This window comes from Phaethon lepturus, unplaced genomic scaffold (assembly GCF_000687285.1).
Source record: "Phaethon lepturus isolate BGI_N335 unplaced genomic scaffold, ASM68728v1 scaffold3189, whole genome shotgun sequence".
In the NCBI taxonomy this organism is placed as follows: Eukaryota; Metazoa; Chordata; class Aves; order Phaethontiformes; family Phaethontidae; genus Phaethon; species Phaethon lepturus.
In genome coordinates, this window is record NW_010565323.1 from 1896 (window position 1) to 14501 (window position 12606).

Consider the following 12606-nt stretch of genomic DNA (forward strand, 5'->3'; position numbering starts at 1 on the left):
ATGCAGATTCACATTACTGTGTGACACACAACCTCTCTGGAGGTGACCCAAGACTCTGGAATGAACTTTTGCAGGAATTAATGATCATTAGAAATCTTGCTATGTTCCACCTAAATAGTTAGGCATCTCTTATTTTCTGCCCAATTTGTGTTTCATAATACAAAATCCTAGTTGCATGAATATTTCTCGAAAAAAATTGCATATTCCTGCCTCTGTGAAAACACGATGAGAGAGAGGTAATGATCACACTGCTTGATGGGACAAGCAGAGGCATTACAGCGATAAGGAAAGCATCAGAGCATCCATGAAACGGAAGAGATTCACTAACAGTCGCAGTGAAATTTAATCTTTACCTCAAGAACGCAGAGAAGTTCTTCCACATATGCTCGTTCAGTCTCAATAAGTTCATTAATCACATGCCTGTAGACAAAGAATGACAATTAAGGCAGGCCTATTCACTTATGCAAAGTAATGAGGCAACATTAACTTTGTGTTTCTATTTTACCTCAGACAATAAAAGAACAATTTCCAGGTAATTAAAAATGTGATGTTTCATGGATATTTCTGTCAACAGCTCCTTATTGAAAAGCATGTATTTTTAAAACATTTAAACATGTTTGTATGTTTAAACAGCAAAAAAGTCAACTCTAGGATTTTAAGTGCTGTAGTAACCACATTGAAGTAGTGAAGCATTTTATCATTGTACATACAAAATCCGGTTATGCTGTGTTCGCAAGTATTACAGGAGCTGGAGTTAGAGCTGCATAGGATAATGAAATACAGGCTTAGAGTTACACTGGTCATTTTAAATTACAAGTATTTAGGGCACATCTTAAATATCACAATGCTGCTTTAAGTTTAATTTCCCTAATGGTCAAGCAAGCATGCTTCCTTCAAATCCCCTCCCCTTGTGATTTTGTACAATTTAACACGTGGCTGTAACAGCGAAAGGACAGTAGAAGTATTCAGTTTACAGGTAGAAATGCAAGCTCTGCTATACACATTGCAGGTGGTACTAAGTTCTTTTTGAATTTAAATGATGATGTTTAGTTTTTATATAAGCAAGTGATTTTTCATAACATTAAAAAGACAAAGTCACCTGAGCATGGAGACCAAAACCTCTGATAGATTTACAGGAGGCTTGTTACTCAAAACTATGTCATCTCCAAAATGAAAATATGTAGTTATCCTGCCATAGCATCACTTTGCAGCAGCAAAGCTGGAGTCTGGTACTATATGAACTATAAATAATGCTGCAAACAGACTGAAATCTCTTCCTCCTATGTACAGAGCATAGCCAATGCATTTCAAAAAGCACTGAGTCTCAATTCAGAGAGACATACTTGTCTTATCAAATCCTTAGCCAAACTCAGCCTTTGCTGGAACTGAATCAGAGAAAAAGCATTTTTTGTTTATCAAAATATACTTACTGCCGCAACACAGCTAGGTTTTCTTCATCATCCATTGTAGATCCTCCTCTGCTTTGATGGAGTTCAGTCATTTCACTCTAAGGAAGGAAACAAAGAAACAACAGAAAAGTCATTACAGTATCACAGATGGGGGAAGAACACTTTAAAATACAGAGCTTTGCACTCAGCTCTACTTGCATGTGTTTTCACAGGAAAGACTCTACTCCATTAAAAATGAAGGCAATTTGCAAGAAAGCTGCAAAAAAATCCAAGACGACCTGAGGGTCTTAAAGCACACAAGAACATTTAGACACAGGGAGCTCTCCAAGAAAGGCCAGCTTAGAAAAGACTGTGGCTCGAGGCCCCTTTCCAGGAAGACAACATCAGAGCATCAACATAATCTTGGAGACAACGCTGGCCTTAGCCTGTTTTCCAAGCTAAAAATGAGGTACTGTGCTAACTTTCTGGTAACTTCCTAACTGGACACAGAAGTTCACTCTTACAACTTCTCAGCTGACCTAATTATGGCTTGCTGAAAAAAAAGAGAGGTTCTGCTTTCAATCCGCCCCCTTGAACCAACCCTTTTCTCCAACGGTTGTCCCTACTGATCATGTGGTCTTGCCTTCCTCCTTGCATTGTCTGTTGCTGAACCTTCACTGAATTGATTCAGCTCTCTAACCCAGTGAGAAACTATTTGTTTCTGTTGCTGCCGTCAGGATACTTTCCTTGCCGGAGGCGGAGCAGGAAGACCATCCCCACTTGGGAATGGCAACCCATTAGGTCAGGTGAAGCTGTCTTGGAGCCAACGACAACTACCTCTTCACTTTCGCCAGTTTTAAGAGTAGCCAATTACTACTGGCAAATAATAAATGTTTCCTGTTCATAGATTTTATATTTTGCTCCCCCTAACATTTTTCCTAATATAGGCAACTATTTACCTTCCCTCATACCCAGCCCAGCGACAAAGCAGCCTCTATTTAAACCATGACTGCTTCACCAGAGTTCTTCGATAGGGGCAATACCATCACTTTTTCAGTGGAATTGCCTCATTCTTCTTGAAGTTCCTGAATATTCCATTGTATTATGACTTTCTTAAGCAGTATGTGCATGCAAAGCGCAAAGAAAAAAAATTACCTTTCCTCGTCTGTAGTTTACCCTCCGAAGCGCACTGCTTTCCGAGTTGGATACGTATTCTCTTTGAAGACCTAGGCACGTAAACCAGAATCAAACAGCAGTTAGAACTTGAGCAGATCTGACACAGATGTTTGTGCAACCACAAATTACAGCTGAAAGTTTCTTTAAGTTTCTCAGCATAGAGCAAAAAGATTAGTTAAAGGCTACTACAGTTACTTACCTGGAGAGGTACAAGGAGATTTTACAAAGGCTTCAGGTCTTGGTGCAACTGGCTGAACAGGACGTGTCTGCTTAGCTGCCAGTTTCTTAAGGCTTACTTGTCTCTTTTGAAACATTTCTTCCATACTTTCTTGCTTCTGGAAAACCTTTTGCACATGCTCCTAACGTTGCCACAGAATTAAAAAAAAAAAAAAAAAGCCAAAAAACACACAACCCCTGTCAGAGACCTATCAACAAGCTATGCTGCCATTTACAGCACATTGATTTGAAATTGCAATTGCTTTTACACCACGTAGAGAAATATTGCCCTACTCTTCACTCCTAATATGGCATAATTTACAGTCATTTAGTACACTTAAAAATTGGAACATCACTTCATAAAACATCTTGTGTGCTTGCTGTAGAGAAACGAATGGGGGTCAGGTTTCAATTTAAAAAAAAATAGGGAAAAGTTTTCTTGACAGTGTCTAATTGTTCTGCTACATGAAGAGATCAAACATGAGGAAAAGGGACATATTCTCAAGTTCTAAAAAACCAAACCAAAGCAGAAGTCATATAAATATCAATGACAGGCACATTTTTGCTATGTAAAAAAGATACTTCAAATATTCACTAGGGAGAAGTTTTTTTTAAAAGCACTCCTACTATCTGAAAAATTGAAGTAGTTATTAAAAGGCTCTGAAGCCCTTGAAGCTTATCCAAAGATATGACAGGACTAGCACCTCAGGTAGGGAAATGTGTTGGCTTTCCAGTTCACGGGTATAACTCCTATTTAGCTTTATCAATGGCCATGCAAGAGAGCAATTCTAAAATTTACAAATGGACACATAGATACAAATAAACACCTTCTGGTACCTTTAGGTCTTCATTGAGGATGTGTGCATACTCTCTGTATATTTTATTCAACTCCTTGATTTTATTGCCTGCACCAGTGTCCAGGAATTTCTCAATCTCCTGTAATGCTGATTCTGCACCATCCTGAGACTGACACTTATCTACCGGCTGTGAAGCCAGCAGATAAATTCCTTCATCGCACCACTTCATAGACTAGAAACAGAAAAGAAGAGACTCAGAATGCACCGATGTTAGCATCAAACACTAAGAGGTCTAAAACATTTCATACCTCTACTTGTGATGTATTCAGATATGTAAGGAGAAAGCTTCCAGCACACACAGATATTTTTACCTGCCCTTGTGACAACTGGTTGACTGAGGTGTTAGCTAACGAGATAGGAAAAAGAATTGTTCCATACAAAATTTACCTTTTCTAGTAAGCCATGCAATTCTAGAGATTTGTTAAGAAGATTCCTCCTCCGTTCTGTCTCAGTAGTGAAGGCATCACAGAGATGATGAAGTTCACTGCATTTTGGAATAATGGAGTCCACAGCATAATGATTGCTTTGAATAAAAGCATCACCCTCTGAGGCTAGCATTCTGGCTTTTGCTATTGTTTCCTAAGAAAGCAAGCATTGATTTAGGTACATCTTTCCTTGGATCAACATCAATGAAAAAAATTTAAAATTATACCATTTGTTTTTATGTAATAAAATACACGTTCATATAGAATACATCTTTCGCTAACAGCTGCCTTGCTTAATAAATCAAAGTGATTTCCTGTCTTCCCAGATGCCCAAGAACTTTTATCCCTTCTTCTTTATTGTATCAGAGTACTTCAGAAACATTAATGAGTTTAATCATGTGGCCACTGAAGTGTGAAGGAACCACTATTAGTCCTTTTATGCCTTACTTATTGAGCAGTGTGTTTGTGTGTGTATGTACGGAATTTGAAGTACAGCAGTAATCTGAACCCAAATAAAAAATACCTAACTCCGGGACCTCAGCCTCAAGAGCAACGACCTCACTTACAGAGCTATATATTTTATTGTGAAGCACAGATCATAAGAAGGTTCCCTTTTTACATTGTTCAGAGTGTATGTTTCTGTTGGTCATCTTTTAACATATTGTACATTCAATACACAGCCTTCTAATTTCTGAGTTTTAATGAAGTAAGTGGCTGTAATAGGAACGGAATTGGCCCCTTGATCACTAAATGCAGAGTTTGGCTATGTAGATACTTCATGAAATTCTTCCACGAACTGATCACACCGACTTTGGGACTGGTCACTCTGCTCCTTATTGAAGGATGCTAGAGAACTGGGCCACTCAAATGGTTAAAAACTTTATTCCAAATTCCTTCTGCACATTACTTGAGACACTGATTCTGCCCTACTGTCAGCTTAAGCTCTGCTCATAAGATATACTCAATAACCAAATACTGTTCCCCTCCACAACGCATCGTCGTACTAGAAATGAAGGAGACTTGCGGAGTTCTTACACATGATTTTTCTTCAAAGTTGGCAAGATCTTTCAAAATGTGCTCTGCATGTGAACAGCTGTTTCCCACATCTGTGAAAGCAGACAGTCTGTCGGACACGATATCCAAAGCTCCTTTGACCTGAAATGAGACACAGCTATGTATCAATGAAGATGAGATTCTATGATTCCACCTCTCTGGAGGCCCATAAGTTAAACAGCTGATGGCCTCTCTTTCCAGTCAGGTGATTCACATTATGGGGTTACTGGAGCACAGAGACAAATCATTTTTTTGTCAGCCTACCTTTACCCCCAATACAAAATTAAAACAAATACAAAGAAAAGGGAGTGAAGTAATCTTGTTTCCTGATACTGAAACAAAAAAATGCAGGAAAACTAACGTTCGGAAACATTTATGATCTGGTTTTTACCAGATGACAATAATACAAAGCGACATTAACATAAACAGCAAAACATGAGGAAGAGGTCCTCACCCTAACAATTGGTTGAGAGACAGACATACAGACAGACAGACACACACATTTGTAAGAGGGTTTCTGAGTGTTGCTCCCATGGAGACACAGGGGCTGTGCTCCGAGATCACTACACCAGAGTAAAGTGACTATAGGTGCCATCAAGCATATGAGTTAAACTAACATGAGATCAGAAACTGGCTGTAAGAATTTTAGTTCAGCCTCCACCCAGCTTCTAACATTGTGGTTGCAACTTCCCACCCACAGTGTTGGAGACTGTTTTATAAAATTTCAGCCAGAAGCTTTAGGTAAGTCTTGGTTCCATAAAAGGGCCTACTGGCAAGATGAAAGCTTTGCAGACAGCATATTATGCTTCTGTGGTGGTGAACAGGTTTCAAAGGAGTTTTTGAATGCTTACACACTGCTGGGCCCATGGAAAAGAAAATCATAAGACTGCAGAAGAGAAGCTATTATGTCTCTATAGGCAAGTATTCAAGGTAGTAAAGATAGCAGGATGTCAAGTAAGGACACGTACAAGAAAAAGGTTGGAGAAAGCTTTCATGCACACACAAGAGCTGCAAAAACAAGAGGGGGAAGTATTTTCTTCTGCGTCTGTATTACCAAATATTAATTGCCACCAAGAAGTTCTCACCTCTCTGAAATTCTGTTCAAAATTCCGAAGGCGCAGACACTGCTCAAGTTTTTGCTGATGCTTAATCCAAAACTCATCAAAGGCAGTCTCCGTTTCATGTAATTGAGCCAGAAGCCTTTAAAAAAAATTAAAGAAATACTGTAAGACTAATGGGTGCAACCTTTAAGGGACAATGCAATCTTCCACAGTAAACAAAAGGCCTCCCCAAAGCAATATTTTCCAGAAAAAATAAACTGGATACAGGAAACTTTTTTGAGTATTGCACAGAATTGTTTCCTAGAATAACATTGATGTAAAACTGAAACCCAACACAAACATTAAGTTCTGTAAAATTGGCAAGTGCTGATTTGAAGCTAGCTGCTGCACATACTACTGCTCAGCTCTGGCCTGGGGACATGGGGACTTGGGGCTAGCAAACATAAGTAAAACATGCAAATGTGTGTGGGCTAGGACTCAGAGGAACCCAAGCCTTGGGCTATAAAGAAAGAAGGAAAAAAATTGTACTGCTGTGACCAGCCAGCTGCCCTTACATTTCATTCGTTGGAGCAAGGCTCATAATAAACCTGAAGGTCATTGCTCTTCCTCTTCTGAGCAGCGTTACTACTTTAACATCACAGGCAAGTGTACAGCACTACTGTGATGAAAAGAATCTTCTTCAATTATAATTTTGGCCAACGTCTTAAAACTTTTAATTTTCAACTTAGCTTCCAATATTGCATTTGACAGTATAGTATCCTATGGACTTACCTTTACAGTGCGCTTTGCTGTACCAAGGCTACATCCAGGGAAGGCCATACATGAGAATTTTAATGAATTTTTGTCTTTAATAGCACACAAATGAACCCTGAATTTACAAGTTAAAACCAATTACAAAAAAAAAGCAGGGACACACACACACACAGAGTTCTTTCCAACTTCCAACAATTACCAAAAAAAGTGACTTCGGCCAAGCTTTGTGGATTGGAATGGACAGTTATTTGGAAAGAAAAGTCAGCCCGAGTGTAACAGAAACACAGAATGACAGACAAAAAAAGAATGCAGAATGCTGCCTAGGGGAAATGAGTTATGCTTTCATAGCTTTGTGCAAATTTACATCTGTGCTATGATGATATAATGTCTTCAAACCTGGCAGTAATTTAAGAGCAGGGGGTGGGCGGGGAGCAAAGGAAAACAACATCTATTACTTATATGTCCAGAGGAAGCATATAGGAAGTTTGCACATAGATACTTCAAGAGTGGCGTACACGCTAGTAGCCCTTTAAAGGCTACTAATGACATTTATAAGATATCAGCAATGTTAGAAGCTCCTCTGGGCAGGTTTAAAGAAACCTTCCATTCAATTCAGAAGGATTTAAGGGAAGTGGACAAACCTACTGAAAAGAAGGGATATATCACTTCTGTCTTCCCCTCCGGCTGTCCCTACAGCAGAGAAATTTGCTTGGATTGCACTTTATTTTAAAGAATATAGATGCTTTGTTTAGAGACTAAAGAAAAGCTGCTCAACTGTATAGTCTAAATCTGACAAAAAGGAAAAAATTATAAGTGTTTCTTTCTTGGTACTGGAACTCAAACCGCATCCCCTATTTCCTTATAGCCCGGTGACCTGGCAATGGACATCAGGAGATTACTTTGCTCAGGACAGATCTGACAGAAGAGGAGTTGTTTCCGAAAGTACGTTTTATATGTTCACATTGTAAGATTTGCTTATTTGCTAAGCATGCATATGGAACTAAGTAAAAGAGCTGGGGAGGGGTCAAAGACACAGAAATGCAGCATGTTCAGTATTTTGCTCCTCTCACCTTTCTACCGTTGTTTGATTGTCTAGCTGATCTTGATTCAGTTTGTATTCAGGATTCTCAGTAACTGGTTTTGTAATACTTCCAAGGATATCATCTCCCTGTTCTACTGCTAACCTGATATCCTCCTACAAAACAAAATAAAAGACCCACACACTGTAGTTGTGTGTTGTTGGTTTTTTTTAAGCAGACTTCATAAGGCACCAAACTGGAAAAAGGATTTTGTTTTAATAGCAATAGAGTAAGCACAATTTGATTAAAAGCAGCGTTTGACAACAAGTACAGACAATAAATGCTAAATGTCAGCTTTTTCTAAGATCACCATCTCAAGATCCCAGTGTAATTGAGTTGAATTTTCATGATAGATAGCCTTCTACTGTCTCCCTAGGTTACAAATCTCTCAAAAGTTTTAGCTGCACAGTTTTGAAACCCCCAAATATTTTTCATTTAAGCTGATTTGAAAGAACATTTGTCCATTCTTCAAAGGGTCATATGTTTTCTTATGCATGCAAATACAATCAAATTTCTTGTTGCAAACAAAGCTACAAATGAAACACACCACTTACAAAGGAATTTCTGTTTCCACATGCAAATCATCATGCATTTATACATATGTAAACTTAACCTCAAGAAATGTCATTTTTGAATGCAAAAAGGACTTTTAACATCAAATCAAGCTAAACAAGTTCAATAGAATTTCAATGCTTCGTGTTATTATTGTCTATTAACATCCTCCAGATTTTCTATTAACATTATTAGTTGTAAATTAAAACACAATTTAACTAGAAGACAGCATCTTTACAAAAATTACATACCTTCATTTTGTCCTTCTTTTCTGTGTGTGTTGCAAGAAGGGAGCTGGTTGATTGCACATCATTTGGTAGTTCTGTTTCAGCCAGCTCAGTCCCAAAGGACTGAAGAATCTGAGCTGTTTGCTTAACCTTTTGGGCGAAACCTTCTATAGCCTTTTGGAATAAAAACCATTAATGATGTTTCATTGTCATCACATGCATATGTACAAACAGACACATACACGCAAAATATAGCTGACAAAACAAACCCAAGCAGATGAATTACGAGACTGAAAAATGGTCAAAATATAATTTTGCAAGCAACAGATACCGTCACCATTAATTCCTTATTTGTATGTGTTTCCTAGGCTTGTATCAAGTATATCTTCCTCATATTTTTATAATCTGGAGTTATTCTACAACTTGAGCTTTTTCTTTCTCGTAGCAAACACAATAAACCTCAACACAATAATAGACTGTAGTTCCTTTGCTCCAAGTGTTCAGAAAACCACTCCCAAATTATTACTCATTTTTTTTCTCTGAGATGACTAAGTACCATTGGGAACATCTTCTCACTCCGAGCAAGTCAACTTGCATCACTTGGAATCTATTTTATAAATGACAGGGTATAAAACAGAAGGGTTCGTTAAGCTGAAAAGTTAAAACAAAAATTTAGACTTACAGTGCGATGGGACAGCCATCTGTTATGGCAGTAATCCAGGGTGCCACCAAGATCTTCTGTTAATTGTGTTTTATCAATGTAACCTTGCAGTTCTGATACTGAGCCCAGCATTATGATCTGCAGCAGCAAAGAAGTGAATGCAAACAGTGGCAAAAGTCCGTTATTAAGGATTCTAAGCCCCATCCTTCAGTTTCCGATAGAGAAATTTCAGTTTAATACAGAAGTAAGTGATGGAACTATTTCCTTTGGGTATAGAATAAACAAACTTAACAGTTGTTTCAGCTGAAGATGATGTAAATTTAAACAACAACAAATGAGCATGAGCACCATACTTAACAGTGTGTATTAAAATAACGCTTAAGAATTATATAACAGAAATTACTCCATTGGGGTCTTTTATCTTGATAAACCATACATGGCTATTTTCTAAGAGGAACCTTTAATTCAAGATTCCAGAACAACCTTTAAGCAGGTTTTTTTTTTTGCTGGTATTTTTTGTGCGGGTTTTTTTGGGGGGGGGTGGTCCTCACTGGCTTGATTAAGTACTTGGAACAGATCTCTGATAATAAAGTGAAAACAGAGAATTACTTACAGGTACTTTCATTTTAAACTCATCTTTGTTGAACTTGAAAGCAATATCCGAGAGAGCTCGATGAAAAAGTCCTGCTGGGCGCAGAACGAGGACTAGCTGCAGGTTTCCTGGGAAAGATGCCTGCAAAACAAGTTTAGTCTGTTATTTTCTGTGTTTCAGCTCCAGAAAATATTTTTGAACAAGGAGAACCCTCTGTTAAACCACAAACTAACTGTATCAAAAGCCTCCCATAATGGGGTGACCAATTATAAACCTAGAAAGGCTTGCACAGAGAGCTTCATTCAGAGACATTTACTCATCTTTGGGAACAGAAGTCTATTGTCCTGGAATAGAAGTTGTCAGGGTTGGCTTGTACTGCTCTTCAGCTAAGATAACATCCTAGCCAGGGAGGCTAATGAACAAACCGTGGTGGCTTCATACTTTTTCAACAGCAGTACTTTCATGGTTACCTTATCTTCTCTTTAACAGAGGGTGACAAGAGAAACCTCCAGTATTGTCTGAACACCTAACAACACATTTCTAGTCTGCACATATACTACCTTGACAGTTGCCTACACAAACTATTGCCATCGAGACTGGATTTCTCAGGCAATAGCATAGAAATAAGATTTAATTTTGCAAACAAAAATAAAAATCAAACATAATAATTCTCAGCTATGTTTTTTCTCATCGTATTCCAACTATTAGCCTGATGGATCTTTCCCAGTTCTACAAGTGACAGAGGGAAAACAGAAGAGAGGAGAAGGAAAACAAAGAAATAGCATTAAATTACTAAAAATCAACCTCTGCTGTGGCAGAGGTTTGCACATTTGGCATTTAGCCATTCTTGAAATCATGCAAGTCTTCTCCCCTATTCAGTATTTCCACTGTAGGGAGGTGGTGAAGTTCACTAAAGAAATGATCATTATAATGATTAAGTATGCAATTTTCTTCATTATGCTGGTGGAAATGTCACATTTCTAGTAAATTGAATTACTAAAAAAAAAAAAAAAAAGCCAACTAAAAAACAAACAAATGCTGACTGAAGGAGCTGTTATGCTATGCTGTGTTCCAACGCCTGATGAAACTGTTAGTATCCGGAAGGTTGGAGAATGGTTTAACATTCATTTTAAGGTCTCCAAGGGTTGCAGGTATTTAGCATTGGAAATGACAAACTTTTTAAAAAGAGAAAACTAGCTAAAACCTTCTCTGGAAGACGTCATGGACTCATCATGGTTCCCCAGATAGTGTACAACTGAGATCTCCAATGGATTGAGGAACCTTAAAAAGACTTGAGCTTCAAAATCTGCCTCCACTTCAGTGATGTCCAAATTTTCTAGAAAGCATGGTGGTTCAGTCCTAAAGGGTCTGGACGTTTTCAAGACATGACTGGACAGGGTGCTAGACAATCTCATTGAGGCTCCCTTTCCCACAAAAGGTTGGACCACATGGTCTTTCAAGGTGTCTTTCAACCTGGGCTGTTCTATGATTCTATGGTACTGAAACTATTACTGAAGAAAACAGAAGTAGCCCAAATGCGATGTAATAGTAAAGTTTTCTAAATTGTGTATTAGCTTTTATGAGAAACAGAGCTTAACTGCATGACTAAATTAAGTAGGGTCTCTCATTAATGTTCGATTCAAAGAAAACAAACAGAATACACATTATAATTATTCTCCATCTCAGTGTGTTTAGCCAAAACAATTCTGTTGAAATCACTACAGTCTTGTACCACCTAGATTAACTCCCATTCAAATCTTGCCAGAAGTTTCCCCTCTCTCTCAGCAAAAAAGCTCAAATTCTAGATTACTGCAATTTACCTACAACACTGTTCTTGTCTCCTCTAGTTTGTATCCTATACTTTCTGTTTGGTTTTGTTTTTCAAAAAAACCCTGAGTCTTACTGATGCCTTCTCTGCCTGTCGTGGCTAGGAATCAAATCTGCAAACTGACCATTGTGAAACAACAACAACAGAAAAAGGGAGGATTGCTATGTTGGACAATGTAAACAATGTTGGACCCACGCCAGCTATTCCAGTTTATCTATCTTATACCTTCACTGCCCAAACATTAATATTTTCCTAATTTTTTTTTTCTAAAGCCCTAGTGACTTGCAGAGACAATGATATGATGCAAGAGACACTCCTCAGATGCGTTTGAACTTCATAAGACAGTCAACTTCACCCTGAATACAAGAACAAAAACCCCCCCAAAAATCCCGCCCCCTCCATTCCAGTCCAGGAGCATATTTGTTTGAAGCCATTTTATGCTAAGCAGACAGAGCAAACAATTTCTCAACAATGCTGTACCAAGTGTTAAGCACAAAAATGAATATTCATGTACATTTAGCAGTGTCACAAAATAAAGTGCCTTCAAGGACTGTTTTAGTGAAGTCACTGAACACCACTGTGGCTTGAGGAAGGGTTTGTGTTCTTGTAAACTGTTCTTTCCAAAAGTGTCTTTCTTTATGCTATTAATTGATATTAATAATATTAATAATACTAACTGCTCCCCCCATATATTGTCTTAAATATTGCACTTAAACTCATTTAACACTATGAAAGAGA

The 12606-nt window shown here is 38.1% G+C and overlaps 1 protein-coding gene across 1 annotated transcript in view; it reads right to left on the reverse strand.

Annotated features, from left to right (window-relative positions):
* Window positions 1–353: 353 nt before the first annotated feature.
* The window catches only part of MCF2L (MCF.2 cell line derived transforming sequence-like), a gene marked incomplete at its 3' end in the record, with an annotated part of 47226 nt that continues 34973 nt past the window's right edge, over window positions 354–12606 (reverse strand). The window contains exons 4-15 of the mRNA XM_010295133.1: window positions 10062–10181; window positions 9470–9586; window positions 8812–8961; window positions 8000–8124; window positions 6201–6315; window positions 5098–5217; window positions 4025–4216; window positions 3618–3809; window positions 2764–2923; window positions 2544–2614; window positions 1431–1507; window positions 354–420 (exon numbers count right to left, since the gene is read on the reverse strand). Coding sequence (XP_010293435.1) covers window positions 354–420; window positions 1431–1507; window positions 2544–2614; window positions 2764–2923; window positions 3618–3809; window positions 4025–4216; window positions 5098–5217; window positions 6201–6315; window positions 8000–8124; window positions 8812–8961; window positions 9470–9586; window positions 10062–10181 — 1506 coding nt within the window. The remainder of the gene's footprint in view (window positions 421–1430; window positions 1508–2543; window positions 2615–2763; window positions 2924–3617; window positions 3810–4024; window positions 4217–5097; window positions 5218–6200; window positions 6316–7999; window positions 8125–8811; window positions 8962–9469; window positions 9587–10061; window positions 10182–12606) is intronic.